The sequence below is a fragment of the Oncorhynchus kisutch genome, linkage group LG17 (assembly GCF_002021735.2).
Source record: "Oncorhynchus kisutch isolate 150728-3 linkage group LG17, Okis_V2, whole genome shotgun sequence".
NCBI classification, from domain to species: Eukaryota; Metazoa; Chordata; class Actinopteri; order Salmoniformes; family Salmonidae; genus Oncorhynchus; species Oncorhynchus kisutch.
This window is the reverse complement of record NC_034190.2, coordinates 21,130,418-21,149,081: the sequence shown is the minus strand read 5'-3', so window position 1 is coordinate 21,149,081 and position 18,664 is coordinate 21,130,418. Positions and strand designations below refer to the sequence as shown.

Genomic DNA, 18,664 nt, shown 5'->3' with positions numbered 1-18,664 from the left:
ATTAAAGAATTGATGGACAATAATGAACATAATGAACAAGATGTATTAGGACTATAAAACAACTTTTTGTACCCACAAACACAATTTTTAATTAAACATTGAACTATAAAAACTGGACTCTTAAAAAAACAGGCCTACAAAAACTTCCATGGAAACTTAAATCTGTAAACCATTTTATATCAAAATTAACCCATGAAATGAAGTGAAAGCTGAATTGTATTTATATGAACTAGCCTAATATGATTGTAAAATGTGAAAATGATTTTAAACAAAAAAGCTGTAAAATGTTAAAGGATCACTTTGGGATTGAATTCAACACAGGCTGAGTTTTCAGGAATGACAACAGTGATAACATGATTATCTTTGTCACATGATGATCGACTGTATGTGGAACCGTACTGTTCGGGAAAAATCACAGGTATATTTGGTGTAAAATAGGTGTAATATGAATGGTGTCTTGAGACTAGAAAGGGATGTCATATGATAAGACTAGCGAAGTGATCATTTAAAAAATATATGCATTTAAACTGGTTTGTTCCGTTTGACGGTCTTTTTCTGCACTGCTCAAAACCAACCGATTTAGACTCAGCTATTAAGCACGCTATATTTAAGAATGTCTTGATAGCGCACATGAACATTCAAAAATCATGCACTGTGTCTTTAACAGGTCGAGCCCCTTCCAGCCAATGAGATGAGCCGGACACACTACCCGGAAAAAAGCCGATTGCATGAGTAATAATGGGCTGTAGCTAATATGTAAATGATTAAGTATATCGCTATTTATTTCACTTTTATTTTAACCTGTGATCTTTTTATATAATTCAAAGGCTGACATTCTCGTATGATTGGTAACTTGGCTCATATCGCAAGGTTTTGCTTAGGAAACATGGCAGCAACAACAGATCACTTCATGTATTTTGCTTTTGGAAGCAACTTGTTGAAGGAGAGACTTCAGCTGGCGAACCCCTCAGCTATATTTCATTGCACCGGCCGACTGAAGGTAATCAGGTTCGCAGCGCCCCCAGTAGGCAAGCTACTTTCAGTTTGGATATTTCGGACTCTTCTGGTGTAGCTAGTAGGAGATAAGCAACATGGCGTTCTTTCATGGCGTTCAATAGCCCAACCGGCCGCAAGATGACGCTATAATTCTACGCCCTAGGCTTCTCGTCCCGAGTAGTTCAATTACATGGAGTAAATTAATTCCCCCCAGTCTATATAAAGAATATAATGACCTCGAATAGAAAATGAATACTATATTGTCTTCACCCACACAGTGAAAAGGTGTTACAGAGTAGGCTATGTGACACATCCAAAAATGCATTGTCATAGTATTCTAACAGGGTCTCTCTTTCTCATCCCCCCCCCCCCCCCCCCCCTACCCTATACCTCCCCAGCAGAACTACACATTGAACTTTGGTCTGTGGGGGGAGCACATTGATAACCGTTGGCATGGAGGAGTAGCAACCATCGAGCAGAAAGAGGGGGGAGAGGTGTGGGGGGTGGTCTGGAGGATGAGCAACGACCACCTAGCCAGCCTGGACCAGTGAGTCACTCTCTCTCACACACACACACACACCAGTGAGTCTCATCTGATGGCAACATACATTCTATGGTCTTCATCCTGTACTTCACCTCATCCCTCCATGTTGTGTGTGTAGGCAGGAGGGGGTGGACATGGGTATGTACTTCCCCTTAGAGGTGACAGTGGAGACAGACAACGGGGCACTGCTCTGTAGAACGTACCAGATGAACCGCTTCCACGCCTGTCCCCCCTCGCCACAATACAAACAGGTAAACACACATTGGACGCACACACGCCTGTTTTCCCTCACCACAATGCAAACAGGTACACACACATACACACACAAGCCTGCCCCCCTCCCCGCAGTACAAGCAAGTGAAAGGAAATAACGTGTGTGGGTGTGTGTAGGTGGTGTGTTTAGGAGCCCAGCAGAACGGTCTACCAGTGCAGTACATGAGGAGACTAGAGGAGGTTCAGACCAACAACTACAGCGGCCCTTCTATCCTGGACAAGATCTCACAGGTCATTAAGTAATTCTGATATTTTTTTCCACTAATTGGTCTTTTGATTTGGTGTTTTGACCAATCGGATCAGCTCTGAAAAAATCTGATGTGATTAGTGGAAAAAATATCAGAATTGGACTGCCTGTGTAAACGTAGCCAGAATCCATCTGAAATGACAACCAATTGAGCTCTGGTCAAAAGTAGTGCACTATATAGGGTGCCATTTTGGACAAACACACAGACAGGCACCATAAAGACTAATGCATGTGATGTGGCTTTGGAGAGATTTGATGACGAATGGTTCAATTGAAATGGAATGGGGCCTTTGAGAGAAATGGGAGATGTTGTAATGTATTTAATAGATGTATACTGAATGAAATCAGTTACTTCAGAAATCAATTGATTTAATGTAAATTGTTATTCTTTGTTTCTTAAGAAGCGTCTGAAGGATCTCTGCTCCCCAAACTGTATCTGGTCCAATTGTCTTTTCAACTAAACATAATTTTGTAGTCATTAATGACGATGTATATACAGAATTATCACCATAGTGTCCCAGTACAAATTCTGGAGTTTTATTTGTGCTTTAGTTTTTACTTAATTCAACGAATACAAACTTGTGATATATATATATATATATATATATATATATATATATATATATATATATATATAACAAAGATGCTTGAGTAAATTAAAGGTGTGTTTTAAATCAAATGTTAACATTTCTGCTGGATTTGCTGTATGCTACCTAGATTTTACACAACCACAGAAATAAAGCAATGAACCAACAGAAGATGTGATTTCATAATTGACATAAATGTGTGTAATTGAGACTCAAAATTAGCAGCATGTTTCAGTCACAGCGCTTACAATTGTCTAAATTCCCTCACTCCGCAGCATTGTCATACAGTAATATGAATCAATGAATGTATGCCCCCCCCAATCCCAGATTCCACAATACTCACTCAAATCTGAGAGGATTAGATCACTGGAGGTGATGGTCGTGCTACCCTGCTCAGACGTTGCATGCTTCAACCAATGGTTGCGTGCCACGTCATCGACTGCAGTCGGGCACCAGAACTCTGCTCTTTTAGCAGTCTACCAACACTCTCAGAAGACCCATAACCCATAATGGTCTCTAAATGTGCGTTTAAGTGTATATTCAGGTTATCCCGTTTAGTCTTTTAGCAAGTGAGTGAGGCAAACCAGTAGTGATGTGGGGAAAATGTATACAGTTACATATCGTGATATTTTGGACGATATTATCAATATTTGACTCCAAGCTTTGATTTGTAAAAAATAAAAGATTTACAAATAATAATAATTGCTAGTACTAGTCAGCTGTACCTGCACCAGAACTCACGTATTTTTCATCCTATAGGTTGTTCTCGGTCTTCTTTTTAAATACTGAGCCAACATGTTTTCAGCTCTTATTTCACAGAATGATCAAAACTCGTTTTCATGCTCTCTCTTGTCTCTCTGCAGCAGACATATGGTGAGCAATATGTTTGGAACATCAAATCGCAATTAAAATCACAATACATATAGAATCGCAATACATATCGTATTGGCACCTACGTAGTTTATGAACCAACATTTGCACTCGACTCCCTCCCCCACCCCCATCTAGCTCTGACTTTGGGGAAAATGTACTTATCGGTGGAGGCTGGTGGGAGGAGCTATAGGTGGATGGGCTCATTGTAATGGCTGGAATGGAAATGAGTCAAACATATGGTTTCCATATTTTTGACGTGTTTGATACTGTTCCATTTCAGCCATTACAATGAGCCCATCCTCCTCCTATAGCTCCTCCCACCAACCTCCACGGGTACTTACTATGCCTGTGATATGTGATTGTCCCACCTAGCTATTTTAAGATGAATGCAGTAACTGTAAGTCACTCTGGATAAGACTGTCTGCTAAATCAGGGGTTCCCAAACCTTTTCACTCAGGGCCCCACTTCCAGCAGTGGGGAATATCCCAAGCCTCCCCTGCGCGCACATATGCTACGTCTATTTCTATGGGCACAATCACTTTTGGTGATTCACACCCCTCTTGTTGGTGGAGAGAATTTTGCAGGTTTAAAGCTTATTTCATGCAATTCTACACATTTTGTCATGGTGCAAATACAATTGTTAGCTGACATGGGCTAGTTCTTCTGGACATTTCTGACAAGTTATAAACAGCTCTCTAAGGTATACAATGACTAACGTGACAAGAGGACTGATGATGCACTGCCCAATTTCTAAATTGCACCTTGTGCATTCTACTATTACAACTTTCAAGAGTAGGTTTAAAGCTGGACTGAGACCCCCGCACCCACCCTGGGAACCACTGTGCTAAATGACTAAAAGTATAAAAAAAAGAAACGTAAGTATCGTGATAATATCGTATCATGAGGTTCCTGGCAATTCCTAGCTCTGCTAAACTTCACAGGCTCGTGTCACTGGTCAGACGTTGATAGGTAAAGTAGATTCACAGACCAGCAGGTCAGACACAGATCTAGATGAAGTAGATTCGTAGGCCAGCATGTCATGACGATGGGGATGAAGTAGATAGATGGTAGATATTCTGTGGGAATCTGAGCCCTTAGTCCAAGGGGTGCTCTGGACACGAACGATTCACCTCAAACCACTCGTCTATACACCTGAGAGAAAGAGAACGAGAGAGAGAGCGCGAGGGGGACACGAGTAAAGTAACAGCATCTTACTGTAGTCAGGTAGGTTTGTGTTTGTGTGTAGTTACCCTTTGTGGTATATACAGAGACAGGGGAGTCTAGAGATGGTGTGTCCCTGCTCCATCTCATCTAGACAGATGGCACACTCCCCACTATCTTTCACCAGAACATCCTCTGGGACACAACACACACAAATCAATCATCATCCTGACATACCATGCTAGCCAATCAGAAGGCATCCTGAACCTGCAGACTAACAAGATTATTGGGCGTACACAGAGAGATATACAATCACACACACTCACCGTTGTAGCGGAGTCGTGATTTGGTGAGACACATGATCAGATGGATCTCCATCACATCTGACGCCACAAACGTACTGCACACAGGACAGAGAAAGCCTAGGAAAAATGGAGCAGGACATGTCAGCACACAATCCATCCAACCAGACCTTTTTCTCAGTCTCATCACAAACTCAGTGAGTGAGTGAGTGTGTAAAAATAGGTCAACCATGTGGTCATGTCTGCATAATGACCAAAGGTCAATTTATGATCACGATGACATTCATGGTTCCTTAAGAAAAGTTTAATAAGTTACAGACTGACAGACACTCACTCTCCAGTACAAAACCTATATTTGTGTGTTTGTGTAGGTGTGTGAGACATGTGCCATGGAGGAAGTACATGCTTATCTGTGGCCTAATGTGCTCCTCTCGCCCCACAACAGAAGAGGGTGTATGTGTATTTCACAGGGAAAAAGCACATTTGTTATATATCCTCTTCTTATCTGCCAAGTGAGAGGCTTTAGAACAACACACAGTTTTCTTGTTGTGGAATAAGATATCATGTAGACCAGTGTTTCCCAAACTTGGTCCCGGGAACCCCTCTGGGTGCACATGTTGGTTTTTGCTCCAGCACTACACAGCTGATTCAAATAATCAACTCATCATCAAGCTTTGATTACTTGAATCAGCTTTGTAGTGCTGGGGCAAAAAACTAAACGTGCACCCAGAGGGAAACCTTGATGTAGACAGTCAGGACCTGAAAAACACGTACACACTTATAGCCTACCTCCCAGTAGGTGAGGGGACAGGTGAAGTGGTAGAGAGCCAATCATCATCTGGTGTTCTCCTCCTCTCTCCACATCTGTCTCCCCCTGGCCCAGACGGCTGCTCCGGCCACCATGTGGTATAATCATCCCTGTCTGGTGGACAGACACACTGAATGTCAAGATACTGGGCATGGACGTGAGTGAATCACACAGGTATAACTGCCCGGGGTTTGAACCTGTGTGCCACAACACTGTGTTAGCATCCTGAACTGAAGCCTTGGCATTAGCTTGGGGAGCTAACATAAATCTTCAGGTCTCAGGCAGTTACTCATCATGGAAGTATGTTTCCAAACCACTTTCATTACACACACCTGGTGGTAGGAGCTGGGTTGGGTCCCTCCGGTGTAGCGAATTCTGGGGCCGCCAGGACTGGCTGTGTATCTGAACCCTGGGGTAGTGCTGCTTCCAGAGGGTTCAACAGGGCTAGAATACGCCCGGGTTCGACTCTCAGCCACGGGGATACTCTGCCTGACACCCATGGTGGCTCCTGTCCTATTCTAACTTCCCCAAGATATCAAGTCCTATAAGATCTATGAAACAGAACAGTCCTAGAAAGTTCTCTTCTCTCATGAAGTCCATCAGGGACAGGTGTTGAAAATGGTCCTACACAATGTGCAAAGCTTCAGATTGATGTTTAATCGATATATCAGTGTTTATATCATGTCACTATTCAAATAAACCATAAATAGCCTAGAAAAAACGCCGAAACTCGATGTCACAAGAGAGACAGAGGCATGACAGTGTCCAGTCCAGTAGGTGTGCCAAAACAGCCAAAGAAATAAAAGTGTCTTGAAAAGTCCAAAGTAAAATCAAATGGGATAACGGACTGATTCTCGACGGACAAAATTGACTGCCAAATCGTTTCATTCTCCATATGAAAGTTTATTGGTGCGTCGCGGCATCATTCCAATATTCTATGCGCTAAGATCATGGCGGTTTGCCGCACAACAAGTCCCACACCGCGACAGTAGGTCCGACCACTTTAGTGACTATGTATGCACCTTCTCGACATTTCTCGATTACAGACTGTCGAAACGAAAGCGGCGTCACTATGATCTCGATCCGCTCTGCTGTAGTTTCGTCTGCTGACTGCGATTGTCGACAGGAGCTAAGCAATGGTCGACTTCGTTTTGAATGGCCCGGTCTCCTAGATGAGTGGAGATTTAGCTTAAAGACCAATGGAATGGTCTAACATGTACAAACTCCGCCCAACCAGGACACCGGGCCATGCAAAAGGTTTGCCCTAATTCCTTCCTCCTTCTCTGTGTGTGTGTGTGGGTCAAGTGACATCAAGCCCATGAACAACAGCAAAAGTTGCATGGACACAGATTAGGCTATAGACATAGCAGATGTTTATAAAAAGCCAGGCAGATATATAATTGTTATAGTTCATATATATATGTGTAATATGTACATCATATTTGCATATCAAAAACCCAGTCAGACTCACTGCTCCCTCCACACATTTGTTTTATTGAATACCTTCACACACACTGGAGGACAGAACATAAAAACACACATTAGCATGACAAACATTCAGTTAAATAATGTAACTAAAAATGATGTTCATAAGTAAAGACTTAAAAGCATTCGGAGAGAGACTTACATCTATCGTAGTTGCCATGTTCAGAGAGAGTAACAAGTGTAGGCCTAGTTTAGTAAGGTGGAAGAAGGCTGCTGCAGGTAGATGTTGCCTGTAGACACAGATCTAGGAACAGTTTCCTTTCCCCAATCCCAATAACGGGGGAAAATGACCTCGGATCAGTGTCTAAACACAACTTCATCCTACTCCTTCAGGTCCGTGGGGATAGTAAAAGCGTAGCAGTGCACTGATGGTGGTGACGCACACACACACACAAAAAACACACACACACACACAAAACACAAAAAAAAGCGTAGCAGTGCACTGATGGTGGTGACGCACACACACACACAAAAAACACACACACACACACAAAACACACACACACACACACACACACACACACACACACACACACACACACACACACACACACACACACACACACACAATGAAATAAACACATAGATACAGCAGCTCTTGGCCAACTTCACAGCAGTACATAAGGGACAGTTTCTAACATAGGATTACATTTCTGCTCTATTCCTCCCTCTATTTTCACCGCTAACATTTTTACAAGGTCACAACAATGTGCTGGTTTGGCTAGCATTGTGTGGTACAGTGGATGGTTCCAGTCAGGTGTTACATGGTTGACAGTGACAGTGCTCTGCTATGTCTGGGTGGCCAGGCTAGGGAGGGAGTATGTTGTTGCTGCTAGACTAGTTGATTGTTTGTCTTTAGGTGGATATGCTGAGCAAGGTTGGAGAGTGTCATGCTTATCATGCTAGAACCAGCATGGTGGAGGTTAGTAATATAAACTATAGTAATGTTGTAGCCTGCTGTATGAATGACATTAATAATAATGTTGTATGACACAGCTGTGTGTGTGTGTGTGTGTGTGTGTGTGCATGTGTGTGTGTGTGCGTGTGACATGAGAAGGAGTGCAATATCTGGAGAGCAAAGCTTTTGATAAGTTAAAGAACGCAATGGTACATTTCAGCAGGCTGGCTGTCCGGCTGTCCTGTATGTGTGTGTATGTGTACATTATGAATCTGAGTATACATTATGACTTTGTATAGTCGCTACAGGGTCGTTGGGCCTGTGTATTGATGCAGGGGATGAAACCAGAGGTGTGGGTAATTATTGTGGCCCGGTCGGACACCTCTTCTGTAGGCATCACTGCTGGCTGACTCCCATCTGCTGGTGGTCCGGCTCTGGTTCCTCCTCCACGCCTGCATGGTACTGCTCAAACGTCTCATCATCTATGTCTGGTAGACCCAGCAACTAGAGAGAGAGAGAGGGAGAGTGAGAAAGAAAGAGAGAGAGAGGGGGAGAGAAAGAGAGAGATGGAGAGAGATTAAGAGAGAGGGGGAGAAAAGGGGAGAGAGAGAGAAGGAGAAGTAGACCGAGATGAGGGAGAGGATGACATTTAACAGTTGTTATGTTATTTTCTTTAGGAGTAGTCTAGTTGTTTTATTAAATAGCGTTAGGCTACTTACAGGTCTAAAGGAAGTGAAGACTTTGTCCAAGACCTCTAGCAGTGTTTTCTTCCCGCAGGAGGAGATGTAGTCCTGGGCTAGCTGTAGGAACGGCAGGCAGTCCTCACTCTCACTCCATACATGCTGTAGACACACACACACACACCACCCCACACACATGTTATTAACCTAACCCATGTAGCCACATTGTCACATTATCGCTGTAATACTGTCCTAATGTCAAAGGTGTATATACACTGCTCAAAAAAATAAAGGGAACATTTAAACAACACAATGTAACTCCAAGTCATTCACACTTCTGTGAAATCAAACTGTCCACTTAGGAAGCAACACTGATTGACAATAAATTTCACATGCTGTTGTGCAAATGGAATAGACAACAGGTGGAAATTATAGGCAATAAGCAAGACACCCCAAATAAAGGAGTGGTTCTGCAGGTGGTGACCAGACCACTTCTCAGTTCCTATGCTTCCTGGCTGATCTTTTGGTCACTTTTGAATGCTGGCGGTGCTTTCACTCTAGGCGGAGAGTGTGGAGTCTACAACCCACACAAGTGGCTCAGGTAGTGCAGCTCATCCAGGATGGCACATCAATGCGAGCTGTGGCAAGAAGGTTTGCTGTGTCTGTCAGCGTAGTGTCCAGAGAATGGAGGCGCTACCAGGAGACAGGCCAGTACATCAGGAGACGTGGAGGAGGCCGTAGGAGGGCAACAACCCAGCAGCAGGACCGCTACCTCCGCCTTTGTGCAAGCAGGAGCAGGAGGAGCACTGCCAGAGCCCTGCAAAATGACCTCCAGCAGGCCACAAATGTGCATGTGTCTGCTCAAACGGTCAGAAGCAGACTCCATGAGGGTGGTATGAGGGCCCGACGTCCACAGGTGGGGGTTGTGCTTGCAGCCCAACACCGTGCAGGACGTTTGGCATTGCGGAGTTGCAGTTTACTGCAGAGATAGCCTGCAAAGTAATGTCATACTTTCCAGGTCCATACCCAAACAGTTCGAACTACTAATTTTGAAAATTACTCTCTCCAGAAATAAGTCTCTCACGGTTGCCGCCTGCTACCGACCCCCCTCAGCTCCCAGCTGTGCCCTGGACACCATTTGTGAATTGATCGCCCCCCATCTAGCTTCAGAGTTTGTTCTGTTAGGTGACCTAAACTGGGATATGCTTAACACCTCGCCAGTCCTACAATCTAAGCTAGATGCCCTCAATCTCACACAAATCATCAAGGAACCCACCAGGTACAACCCTAACTCTGTAAACAAGGGCACCCTCATAGACGTCATCCTGACCAACTGGCCCTCCAAATACACCTCCGCTGTCTTCAACCAGGATCTCAGCGATCACTGCCTCATTGCCTGTATCCGCTACGGAGCCGCAGTCAAACGACCACCCCTCATCACTGTCAAACGCTCCCTAAAACACTTCTGTGAGCAGGCCTTTCTAATCGACCTGGCCCGGGTATCCTGGAAGGACATTGACCTCATCCCGTCAGTTGAGGATGCCTGGTCATTCTTCAAAAGTAACTTCCTCACCATTTTAGATAAGCATGCTCCGTTCAAAAAATGCAGAACTAAGAACAGATACAGCCCTTGGTTCACCCCAGACCTGACTGCCCTCGACCAGCACAAAAACATCCTGTGGCGGACTGCAATAGCATCGAATAGTCCCCGTGATATGCAACTGTTCAGGGAAGTCCGGAACCAATACACGCAGTCAGTCAGGAAAGCTAAGGCCAGCTTCTTCAGGCAGAAGTTTGCATCCTGTAGCTCCAACTCCAAAAAGTTCTGGGACACCGTGAAGTCCATGGAGAACAAGAGCACCTCCTCCCAGCTGCCCACTGCACTGAGGCTAGGTAACACGGTCACCACTGATAAATCCATGATTATCGAAAACTTCAAAAAGCATTTCTCAACGGCTGGCCATGCCTTCCGCCTGGCTACTTCAACCTCGGCCAACAGCTCCGCCCCCCCCGCAGCTCCTCGCCCAAGCCTCTCCAGGTTCTCCTTTAACCAAATCCAGATAGCAGATGTTCTGAAAGAGCTGCAAAACCTGGACCCGTACAAATCAGCTGGGCTTGACAATCTGGACCCTCTATTTCTGAAACTATCTGCCACCATTGTCGCAACCCCTATTACCAGCCTGTTCAACCTCTCTTTCATATCGTCTGAGATCCCCAAGGATTGGAAAGCTGCCGCAGTCATCCCCCTCTTCAAAGGGAGAGACACCCTGGACCCAAACTGTTACAGACCTATATCCATCCTGCCCTGCCTATCTAAGGTCTTCGAAAGCCAAGTCAACAAACAGGTCACTGACCATCTCGAATCCCACCGCACCTTCTCCGCTGTGCAATCTGGTTTCCGAGCCGGTCATGGGTGCACCTCAGCCACACTCAAGGTACTCAACGATATCATAACCGCCATCGATAAAAGACAGTACTGTGCAGCCGTCTTCATCGACCTTGCCAAGGCTTTCGACTCTGTCAATCACCATATTCTTATCGGCAGACTCAGGAGCCTCGGTTTTTCGGATGACTGCCTTGCCTGGTTCACCAATTACTTTGCAGACAGAGTTCAGTGCGTCAAATCGGAGGGCATGCTGTCTGGTCCTCTGGCAGTCTCTATGGGGGTGCCACAGGGTTCAATTCTCGGGCCGACTCTTTTCTCTGTGTATATCAATGATGTTGCTCCTTCACTCACGCCACCAATTGTGCAAGTTCTTCCACTTAAAAAGATGAGAGAGGCCTGTAATTTTCATCATAGGTACACTTCAACTATGACAGACAAAATGAGGAAAAAAAATCCAGAAAATCACATTGTAGGATTTTTAATGAATTTATTTGCAAATTATGGTGGAAAATAAGTATTTGGTCAATAACAAAAGTATCTCAATACTTTGTTATATACCCTTTGTTGGCAATGACAGAGGTCAAACATTTTCTGTAAGTCTTCACAAGGTTTTCACACACTGTTGCTGGTATTTTGGCCCATTCCTCCATGCAGATCTCCTCTAGAGCAGTGATGTTTTGGGGCTGTTGCTGGGCAACACGGACTTTCAACTCCCTCCAAAGATTTTCTATGGGGTTGAGATCTGGAGACTGGCTAGGCCACTCCTTCGTTGCCCGGGCGGTGTGTTCGGGATCATTGTCATGCTGAAAGACCCAGCCACGTTTCATCTTCAATGCCCTTGCTGATGGAAGGAGGTTTTCACTCAAAATATCACGATACATGGCCACATTCATTCTTTCCTTTACACGGATCAGTCGTCCTGGTCCCTTTGCAGAAAAACAGCCCCAAAGCATGATGTTTCCACCCCCATGCTTCACAATAGGTATGGTGTTCTTTGGATGCAACTCAGCATTCTTTGTCCTCCAAACACGACGAGTTGAGTTTTTACCAAAAAGTTATATTTTGGTTCCATCTGACCATATGACATTCTCCCAATCTTCTTCTGGATCATCCAAATGCTCTCTAGCAAACTTCAGACGTCTGGCACTGCAGGATTTGAGTCCCTGGCGGCGTAATGTGTGCGTAGTAGTGTGCCTACTGATGGTAGGCTTTGTTACTTTGGTCCCAGCTTTCTATTCCGCAATAAAGCCTCCTTCACTCACGCCGCCAAGCTTACCCTAGTAAAACTGACTATCCTACCGATCCTCGACTTCGGCGATGTCATCTACAAAATGGCTTCCAACACTCTACTCAGCAAACTGGATGCAGTCTATCACAGTGCCATCCGTTTCGTCACTAAAGCACCTTATACCACCCACCACTGCGACTTGTATGCTCTAGTCGGCTGGCCCTCGCTACATATTCGTCGCCAGACCCACTGGCTCCAGGTCATCTACAAGTCCATGCTAGGTAAAGCTCCGCCTTATCTCAGCTCACTGGTCACGATGGCAACACCCATCCGTAGCACGCGCTCCAGCAGGTGTATCTCACTGATCATCCCTAAAGCCAACACCTCATTTGGCCGCCTTTCGTTCCAGTACTCTGCTGCCTGTGACTGGAACGAATTGCAAAAATCGCTGAAGTTGGAGACTTTTATCTCCCTCACCAACTTCAAACATCAGCTATCTAAGCAGCTAACCGATCGCTGCAGCTGTACATAGTCTATTGGTAAATAGCCCACCCTTTTTCACCTACCTCATCCCCATACTGTTTTTATTTATTTACTTTTCTGCTCTTTTGCACACCAATATCTCTACCTGTACATGACCATCTGATCATTCATCACTCCAGTGTTAATCTGCAAAATTGTAATTATTTGCCTACCTCCTCATGCCTTTTGCACACATTGTATATAGACTCCCCCTTTGGTTTCTACTGTGTTATTGACTTGTTAATTGTTTACTCCATGTGTAACTCTTTGTTGTCTGCTCACACTGCTATGCTTTATCTTGGCCAGGTCGCAGTTGCAAATGAGAACTTGTTCTCAACTAGCCTACCTGGTTAAATAAAGGTGAAATAAAAAAAAAAAGAAATGTTTTGCCAGAGAACACCAAGATTGGCTAATTCGCCACTGGCGCCCTGTGCTCTTCACAGATGAAAGCAGGTTTACACTGAGCACATGTGACAGACGTGACAGTCTGGAGACGCCGTGGAGGATGTTCTGCTGCCTGCAATATCCTCCAGCATGACCGGATTGGCGGTGGGTCAGTCATGGTGTGGGGTGGCATTTCTTTGGGGGGCCGTACAGCCCTCCATGTGCTCGCCAGAGGTAGCCTGACTGCCATTAGGTACCGAGACGAGATCCTCAGACCCCTTGTGAGACCATATGCTGGTGCGGTTGGCCCTGGGTTCCTCCTAATACAAGACAATGCTAGAACTCATGTGGCTGGAGTGTGTCAGCAGTTCCTGCAAGAGGAAGGCATTGATGCTATGGACTGGCCCGCCCGTTCCCCAGACCTGAATCCAATTGAGCACATCTGGGACATCATGTCTCGCTCCAGCCACCAACGCCACGTTGCACCACAGACTGTCCAGGAGTTGGCGGATGCTTTAGTCCAGGTCTGGGAGGAGATCCCTCAGAAGACCATCCGCCACCTCATCAGGAGCATGCCCAGGTGTTGTAGGGAGGTCATACAGGCACGTGGAGGCCACACACACTACTGAGCCTCATTTTGACTTGTTTTAAGGACATTACATCAAAGTTGGATCAGCCTGGAGTGTGGTTTTCAACTTTAATTTTGAGTGTGACTCCAAATCCAGACTCCCATGGGTTGATACATTTGATTTCCATTGATAATTTGTGTGTGATTTTGTTGTCAGCACATTCAACTATGTAAAGAAAAAAGTATTTAATAAGAATATTTCATTCATTCAGATCTAGGATGTGTTATTTTAGTGTTCCCTTTATTTTTTTGAGCAGTGTATATATACACAGTGGGGCAAAAAAGTATTTAGTCAGCCACCAATTGTGCAAGTTCTTCCACTTAAAAAGATGAGAGAGGCCTGTAATTTTCATCATAGGTACACTTCAACTATGACAGACAAAATGAGGAAAAAAAATCCAGAAAATCACATTGTAGGATTTTTAATGAATTTATTTGCAAATTATGGTGGAAAATAAGTATTTGGTCAATAACAAAAGTATCTCAATACTTTGTTATATACCCTTTGTTGGCAATGACAGAGGTCAAACATTTTCTGTAAGTCTTCACAAGGTTTTCACACACTGTTGCTGGTATTTTGGCCCATTCCTCCATGCAGATCTCCTCTAGAGCAGTGATGTTTTGGGGCTGTTGCTGGGCAACACGGACTTTCAACTCCCTCCAAAGATTTTCTATGGGGTTGAGATCTGGAGACTGGCTAGGCCACTCCTTCATTGCCCGGGCGGTGTGTTCGGGATCATTGTCATGCTGAAAGACCCAGCCACGTTTCATCTTCAATGCCCTTGCTGATGGAAGGAGGTTTTCACTCAAAATATCACGATACATGGCCACATTCATTCTTTCCTTTACACGGATCAGTCTTCCTGGTCCCTTTGCAGAAAAACAGCCCCAAAGCATGATGTTTCCACCCCCATGCTTCACAATAGGTATGGTGTTCTTTGGATGCAACTCAGCATTCTTTGTCCTCCAAACACGACGAGTTGAGTTTTTACCAAAAAGTTATATTTTGGTTCCATCTGACCATATGACATTCTCCCAATCTTCTTCTGGATCATCCAAATGCTCTCTAGCAAACTTCAGACGTCTGGCACTGCAGGATTTGAGTCCCTGGCGGCGTAATGTGTGCGTAGTAGTGTGCCTACTGATGGTAGGCTTTGTTACTTTGGTCCCAGCTCTCTGCAGGTCATTCACTAGGTCCCCCCGTGTGGTTCTGGGATTTTTGCTCACCGTTCTTGTGATCATTTTGACCCCACGGGGTGAGATCATGCGTGGAGCCCCAGATCAAGGGAGATTATCAGTGGTCTTGTATGTCTTCCATTTCCTAATAATTGCTCCCACAGTTGATTTCTTCAAACCAAGCTGCTTACCTATTGCAGATTCAGTCTTCCCAGCCTGGTGCAGGTCTACAATTTTGTTTCTGGTGTCCTTTGACAGCTCTTTGGTCTTGGCCATAGTGGAGTGTGACTGTTTGAGGTTGTGGACAGGTGTCTTTTATACTGATAACAAGTTCAAACAGGTGCCATTAATACAGGTAACGAGTGGAGGACAGAGGAGCCTCTTAAAGAAGAAGTTACAGGTCTGTGAGAGCCAGAAATCTTGCTTGTTTGTAGGTGACCAAATACTTATTTTCCACCATAATTTGCAAATAAATTCATTAAAAATCCTACACTTTTTCTCATTTTGTCTGTCATAGTTGAAGTGTACCTATGATGACAATTACAGGCCTCTCTCATCTTTTTAAGTGGGAGAACTTGCACAATTGGTGGCTGACTAAATACTTTTTTGCCCCACTGTACACATGGTAGATGTTGGGTAGATACACTGTGTTATATATGAGGTCAGAGTACAGCTAGTAGAAGTAGAACCTAGAGATTAGAAAGCGAGATAACACAGACATTCAAGGACAGGAGATCATGTAGGAGTGTTACTGGAACAACTACTGCTGTAGTTAAGCACACACACACACACACACACACACACACACACACACACACACACACACACACACAGAACCTTAAGATACTGGGCATGGACGTGAGTGAATCACACAGGTATAACTGACTGGGGTTTGAATCTGTGTGCCACAAGACTGTGTTAGCCTCCTGAACTTAAAGCCTTGGCACTCCCATGAGCTCTCCAGGGATTGGCCAACTCTAAACAGTGTCCCCCTGTGACCGAGAGGGAGCGGTGCATTCACTATGTGTGTGTGTCTCCCCCTGCTGATAGCAGTATTGATTGGCATGGTAACAGGATCTAATCTGCCAGCCAGAGAGAGAGAGAGGTACCGTATTTCACTGCAGACTGGTACTGCCAGTGTCTGCCCTTGGGACTACCCAGCACTGTGCCTGTGTGTGGGTTGGTTCTTCTATCCTTGTGGGGACCTAAAATCCCCAAAAGTTCCCACAAGGACAGTAAAACAAGGTAAATTCGCGTTTGTGGGGACATTTCCCCAAAAATGATATTTAAAATTTAGGGGTTAGGTTTAGAGTTACAATTAGGGTTAATGTTAGAATTAGGGTTAGGGGTTACGTTTAGGTTTATGGATAGGGAAAATAGGCTTTGGAATGGAAATACATTTTAGGTCCCCAGGAGGATAGAGGAACAAAACAGTCTGTGTGTGTGTGAGAGAGTGATAGTGAGAGAGTGAATCAGAGAGGCAGAGACAGGAGGGAGAGAAAGTGGCAGAGATGGTGGGGATAGGACCTAGTGCAGTAAACAGACTAGAGACCAAACAGGCCTACATGAGAAAACACATCTGCATCATACAGGAGCTCTCTAGTCCCCACTCTACATCAGCTGGCCAGAGGGCGCGGACACCACAGTTCTCCTGGCGCGGCGCCCGGCAGTAAATAGATTATGTCAGCAGTCGCAGCGATTGTGGGGCCAATAAGGACTCAGGGCCGTGCATCCCTCCATAGGCAACTTGCAGTAATACCTCATGTTGTATACATTTGCTATGTAAATATGTAATGCACATACAGAGTCACTCAGCGGACAAAACAACAACAGCACTGCTATTGCAGGCCTGTGTCTTTATGCGCAGGACAAGCGGCATGCCCATAGCAGCTCAATGCGGTTTATCCCAACTGTTTGCAGATAAAAGAGGTCGCGGCATATTATGCGGCCAAAACAACATGCGCGCCAGGCGTGCTATAGTCCGGTGCACCAAATCAAACTGCAGTGACATCATTCCCGTTGCGCACACACACACTGCGCCGGGGGATCCGAGAAGCAAACCCCAAAACACAGCAACCACACAAACGCATACACGAACAAACACACACTTACGAAATTCTCGGTCCCTCCCGTCATGTTATCGGGACAAAGGACATAGAAGGAGAGTCCCGGTTCTGCGTAGAAGTCCAGTCTCCTCTCATCATCCTCCGCAAAGATCAGATCGAACGGAACAGACGAACACCATTTCTCCGCCACCTCCACCAGCTGCTTAAACTCCATCCTCTCTCTCTCTCTGCCCTCCTCTCTCTTAGTCCTGGTGGTCTGGTCTGTGGGGGTCCGGGGCGCCGGTATAGACTAGTCTGTGGTCTCGTGCCCTCCTATTGATGCTGCTGTCTCTCGGTAAATAAAAACAGCTGACCGGACAGACAGCTGTAGCCTGCAGTTTCCCCTAACGCGCCATGCGCGTTGCGAGAGAGACAATATCTTTTCACTATCGCATTACACTGGCTTCACGGTATTCGGTAACAATAAGGTGTTTTCTCAAACACTCATCCTTTCATTAGTCCATTAACCGATGAGATCAGCAGGGAGCAGTCCGTTCTGGGGTCGCATACATACGTTACGCACGCGTTGTGGAACGTTACGCCCATTAACGATTCAACGCGATGACGACAGGCTGAGACGCGGCACACTGCTGTCATCGATAAATTCCGTGCCTCCATACGAAATTATTGTTTCGTTCTCAACAAGCAGCCAGAGACTAACGTTCAAGACTATAAGTGGGAATAGGGTGTCATTTCACATGTATTCCCTATTTAAATTAATGTTATTCTACATAGAGCAGTAGGCCTATATGCCTAATCTTATTATATAGGCACTGTCTAGAAATGTTATATAATAGTAAGCGTAATCACACGTGGGCTTAAAGCTGCAGCCTAGGCCTAGCCTACTTATTGCAACGACACTAGGCTAACTCCATTTACCAATGATTTATACTGAAGTTTATTTCTACAACTGTCTTCATTCCAACATGAATGAATGAGGCAGGCTTTTCAGTTCACACACCTTAAGTAAAGATAATGTGGGCGTGTACTGTCTAGGCTACAATAAATACAAACTATACCGTGTGTAGGCTAGCTGACGGAGGTCCAGAGGTCCGCTAGGTGGTAGCAGCACCCTATCTAGATTGTCCCTCTTGGTGAAATGAACCATTGGCTGCCATGATCACATAGACATGGCAGCCTGAAACCTATACTCTATATATGCTATACACACCGTAGACAGAACATTGAGAGAACATTGTGATCCCTCATGTTTGTGTTTGTGTGTGTGTGTGGTACATTTTCCAGTGGTGGAAAATGTACCCAATTGTCATACTTGAGTAAAAGTAAAGATACCTTAATATAAAATGACTCCAGTAGAAGTGAAAGTCACCCAGTAAAGTACTACTTGAGCGAGGCGGTCCTTCCCACCCCTTGACCACAC

At 45.0% G+C, this 18,664-nt stretch overlaps 3 protein-coding genes across 4 annotated transcripts; 1 reads left to right on the top strand and 2 right to left on the bottom strand.

Annotated features, from left to right (window-relative positions):
• The first annotated feature begins 685 nt into the window (after positions 1-685).
• Positions 686-3,307, top strand: ggcta (gamma-glutamylcyclotransferase a). Of its 2 annotated transcripts, none has more exons than XM_020505197.2 (4): positions 686-1,000; positions 1,395-1,543; positions 1,659-1,791; positions 1,931-2,815. In XM_020505197.2, the coding sequence occupies exons 1-4, from the start codon at positions 842-844 to the stop codon at positions 2,054-2,056; spliced, it is 567 nt and encodes a 188-aa protein (XP_020360786.1). In that variant the 5' UTR covers positions 686-841; the 3' UTR covers positions 2,057-2,815. The 2 variants fall into 2 exon arrangements, with proteins under 2 accessions (XP_020360786.1, XP_020360787.1); XM_020505198.2 differs by having other exon boundaries at positions 689-1,000; positions 1,398-1,543; positions 1,931-3,307.
• LOC109907307 (E3 ubiquitin-protein ligase znrf2-like) lies at positions 2,823-6,941 on the bottom strand. The gene is made up of 5 exons (XM_020505199.2): positions 6,124-6,941; positions 5,773-5,905; positions 5,008-5,103; positions 4,771-4,876; positions 2,823-4,672 (listed from the first exon to the last, which is right to left on the bottom strand). The coding sequence occupies exons 1-5, from the start codon at positions 6,289-6,291 to the stop codon at positions 4,615-4,617; spliced, it is 561 nt and encodes a 186-aa protein (XP_020360788.1). The 5' UTR covers positions 6,292-6,941; the 3' UTR covers positions 2,823-4,614.
• A 324-nt stretch (positions 6,942-7,265) lies between these two features.
• Positions 7,266-17,821, bottom strand: LOC109907309 (maturin, neural progenitor differentiation regulator homolog (Xenopus)). The gene is made up of 3 exons (XM_020505200.2): positions 17,291-17,821; positions 8,894-9,016; positions 7,266-8,678 (listed from the first exon to the last, which is right to left on the bottom strand). The coding sequence occupies exons 1-3, from the start codon at positions 17,456-17,458 to the stop codon at positions 8,571-8,573; spliced, it is 399 nt and encodes a 132-aa protein (XP_020360789.1). The 5' UTR covers positions 17,459-17,821; the 3' UTR covers positions 7,266-8,570.
• Positions 17,822-18,664: the final 843 nt, after the last annotated feature.

Bases quoted from the DNA above. Each gene is read 5' to 3' on its own strand.
- ggcta (XM_020505197.2), top strand. From the start codon at position 842: ATGATTGGTAACTTGGCTCATATCGCAAGGTTTTGCTTAGGAAACATG. The intron at 1,001-1,394 runs GTAATCAGGTTC...ATACCTCCCCAG, and splicing joins ATTGCACCGGCCGACTGAAG to CAGAACTACACATTGAACTT. The intron at 1,792-1,930 runs GTAAACACACAT...GGGTGTGTGTAG, and splicing joins CCTCGCCACAATACAAACAG to GTGGTGTGTTTAGGAGCCCA.
- LOC109907307 (XM_020505199.2), bottom strand. From the start codon at position 6,291: ATGGGTGTCAGGCAGAGTATCCCCGTGGCTGAGAGTCGAACCCGGGCG. The intron at 5,104-5,772 runs GTAGGCTATAAG...CATTTTTCCTAG, and splicing joins GTCCCCTCACCTACTGGGAG to GCTTTCTCTGTCCTGTGTGC. The intron at 4,877-5,007 runs GTGAGTGTGTGT...GTTGTGTCCCAG, and splicing joins ATCACGACTCCGCTACAACG to AGGATGTTCTGGTGAAAGAT.
- LOC109907309 (XM_020505200.2), bottom strand. From the start codon at position 17,458: ATGGAGTTTAAGCAGCTGGTGGAGGTGGCGGAGAAATGGTGTTCGTCT. The intron at 9,017-17,290 runs GTAAGTGTGTGT...GTGTGTCTACAG, and splicing joins CGGGAGGGACCGAGAATTTC to CATGTATGGAGTGAGAGTGA. The intron at 8,679-8,893 runs GTAAGTAGCCTA...CTCTCTCTCTAG, and splicing joins TCTTCACTTCCTTTAGACCT to TTGCTGGGTCTACCAGACAT.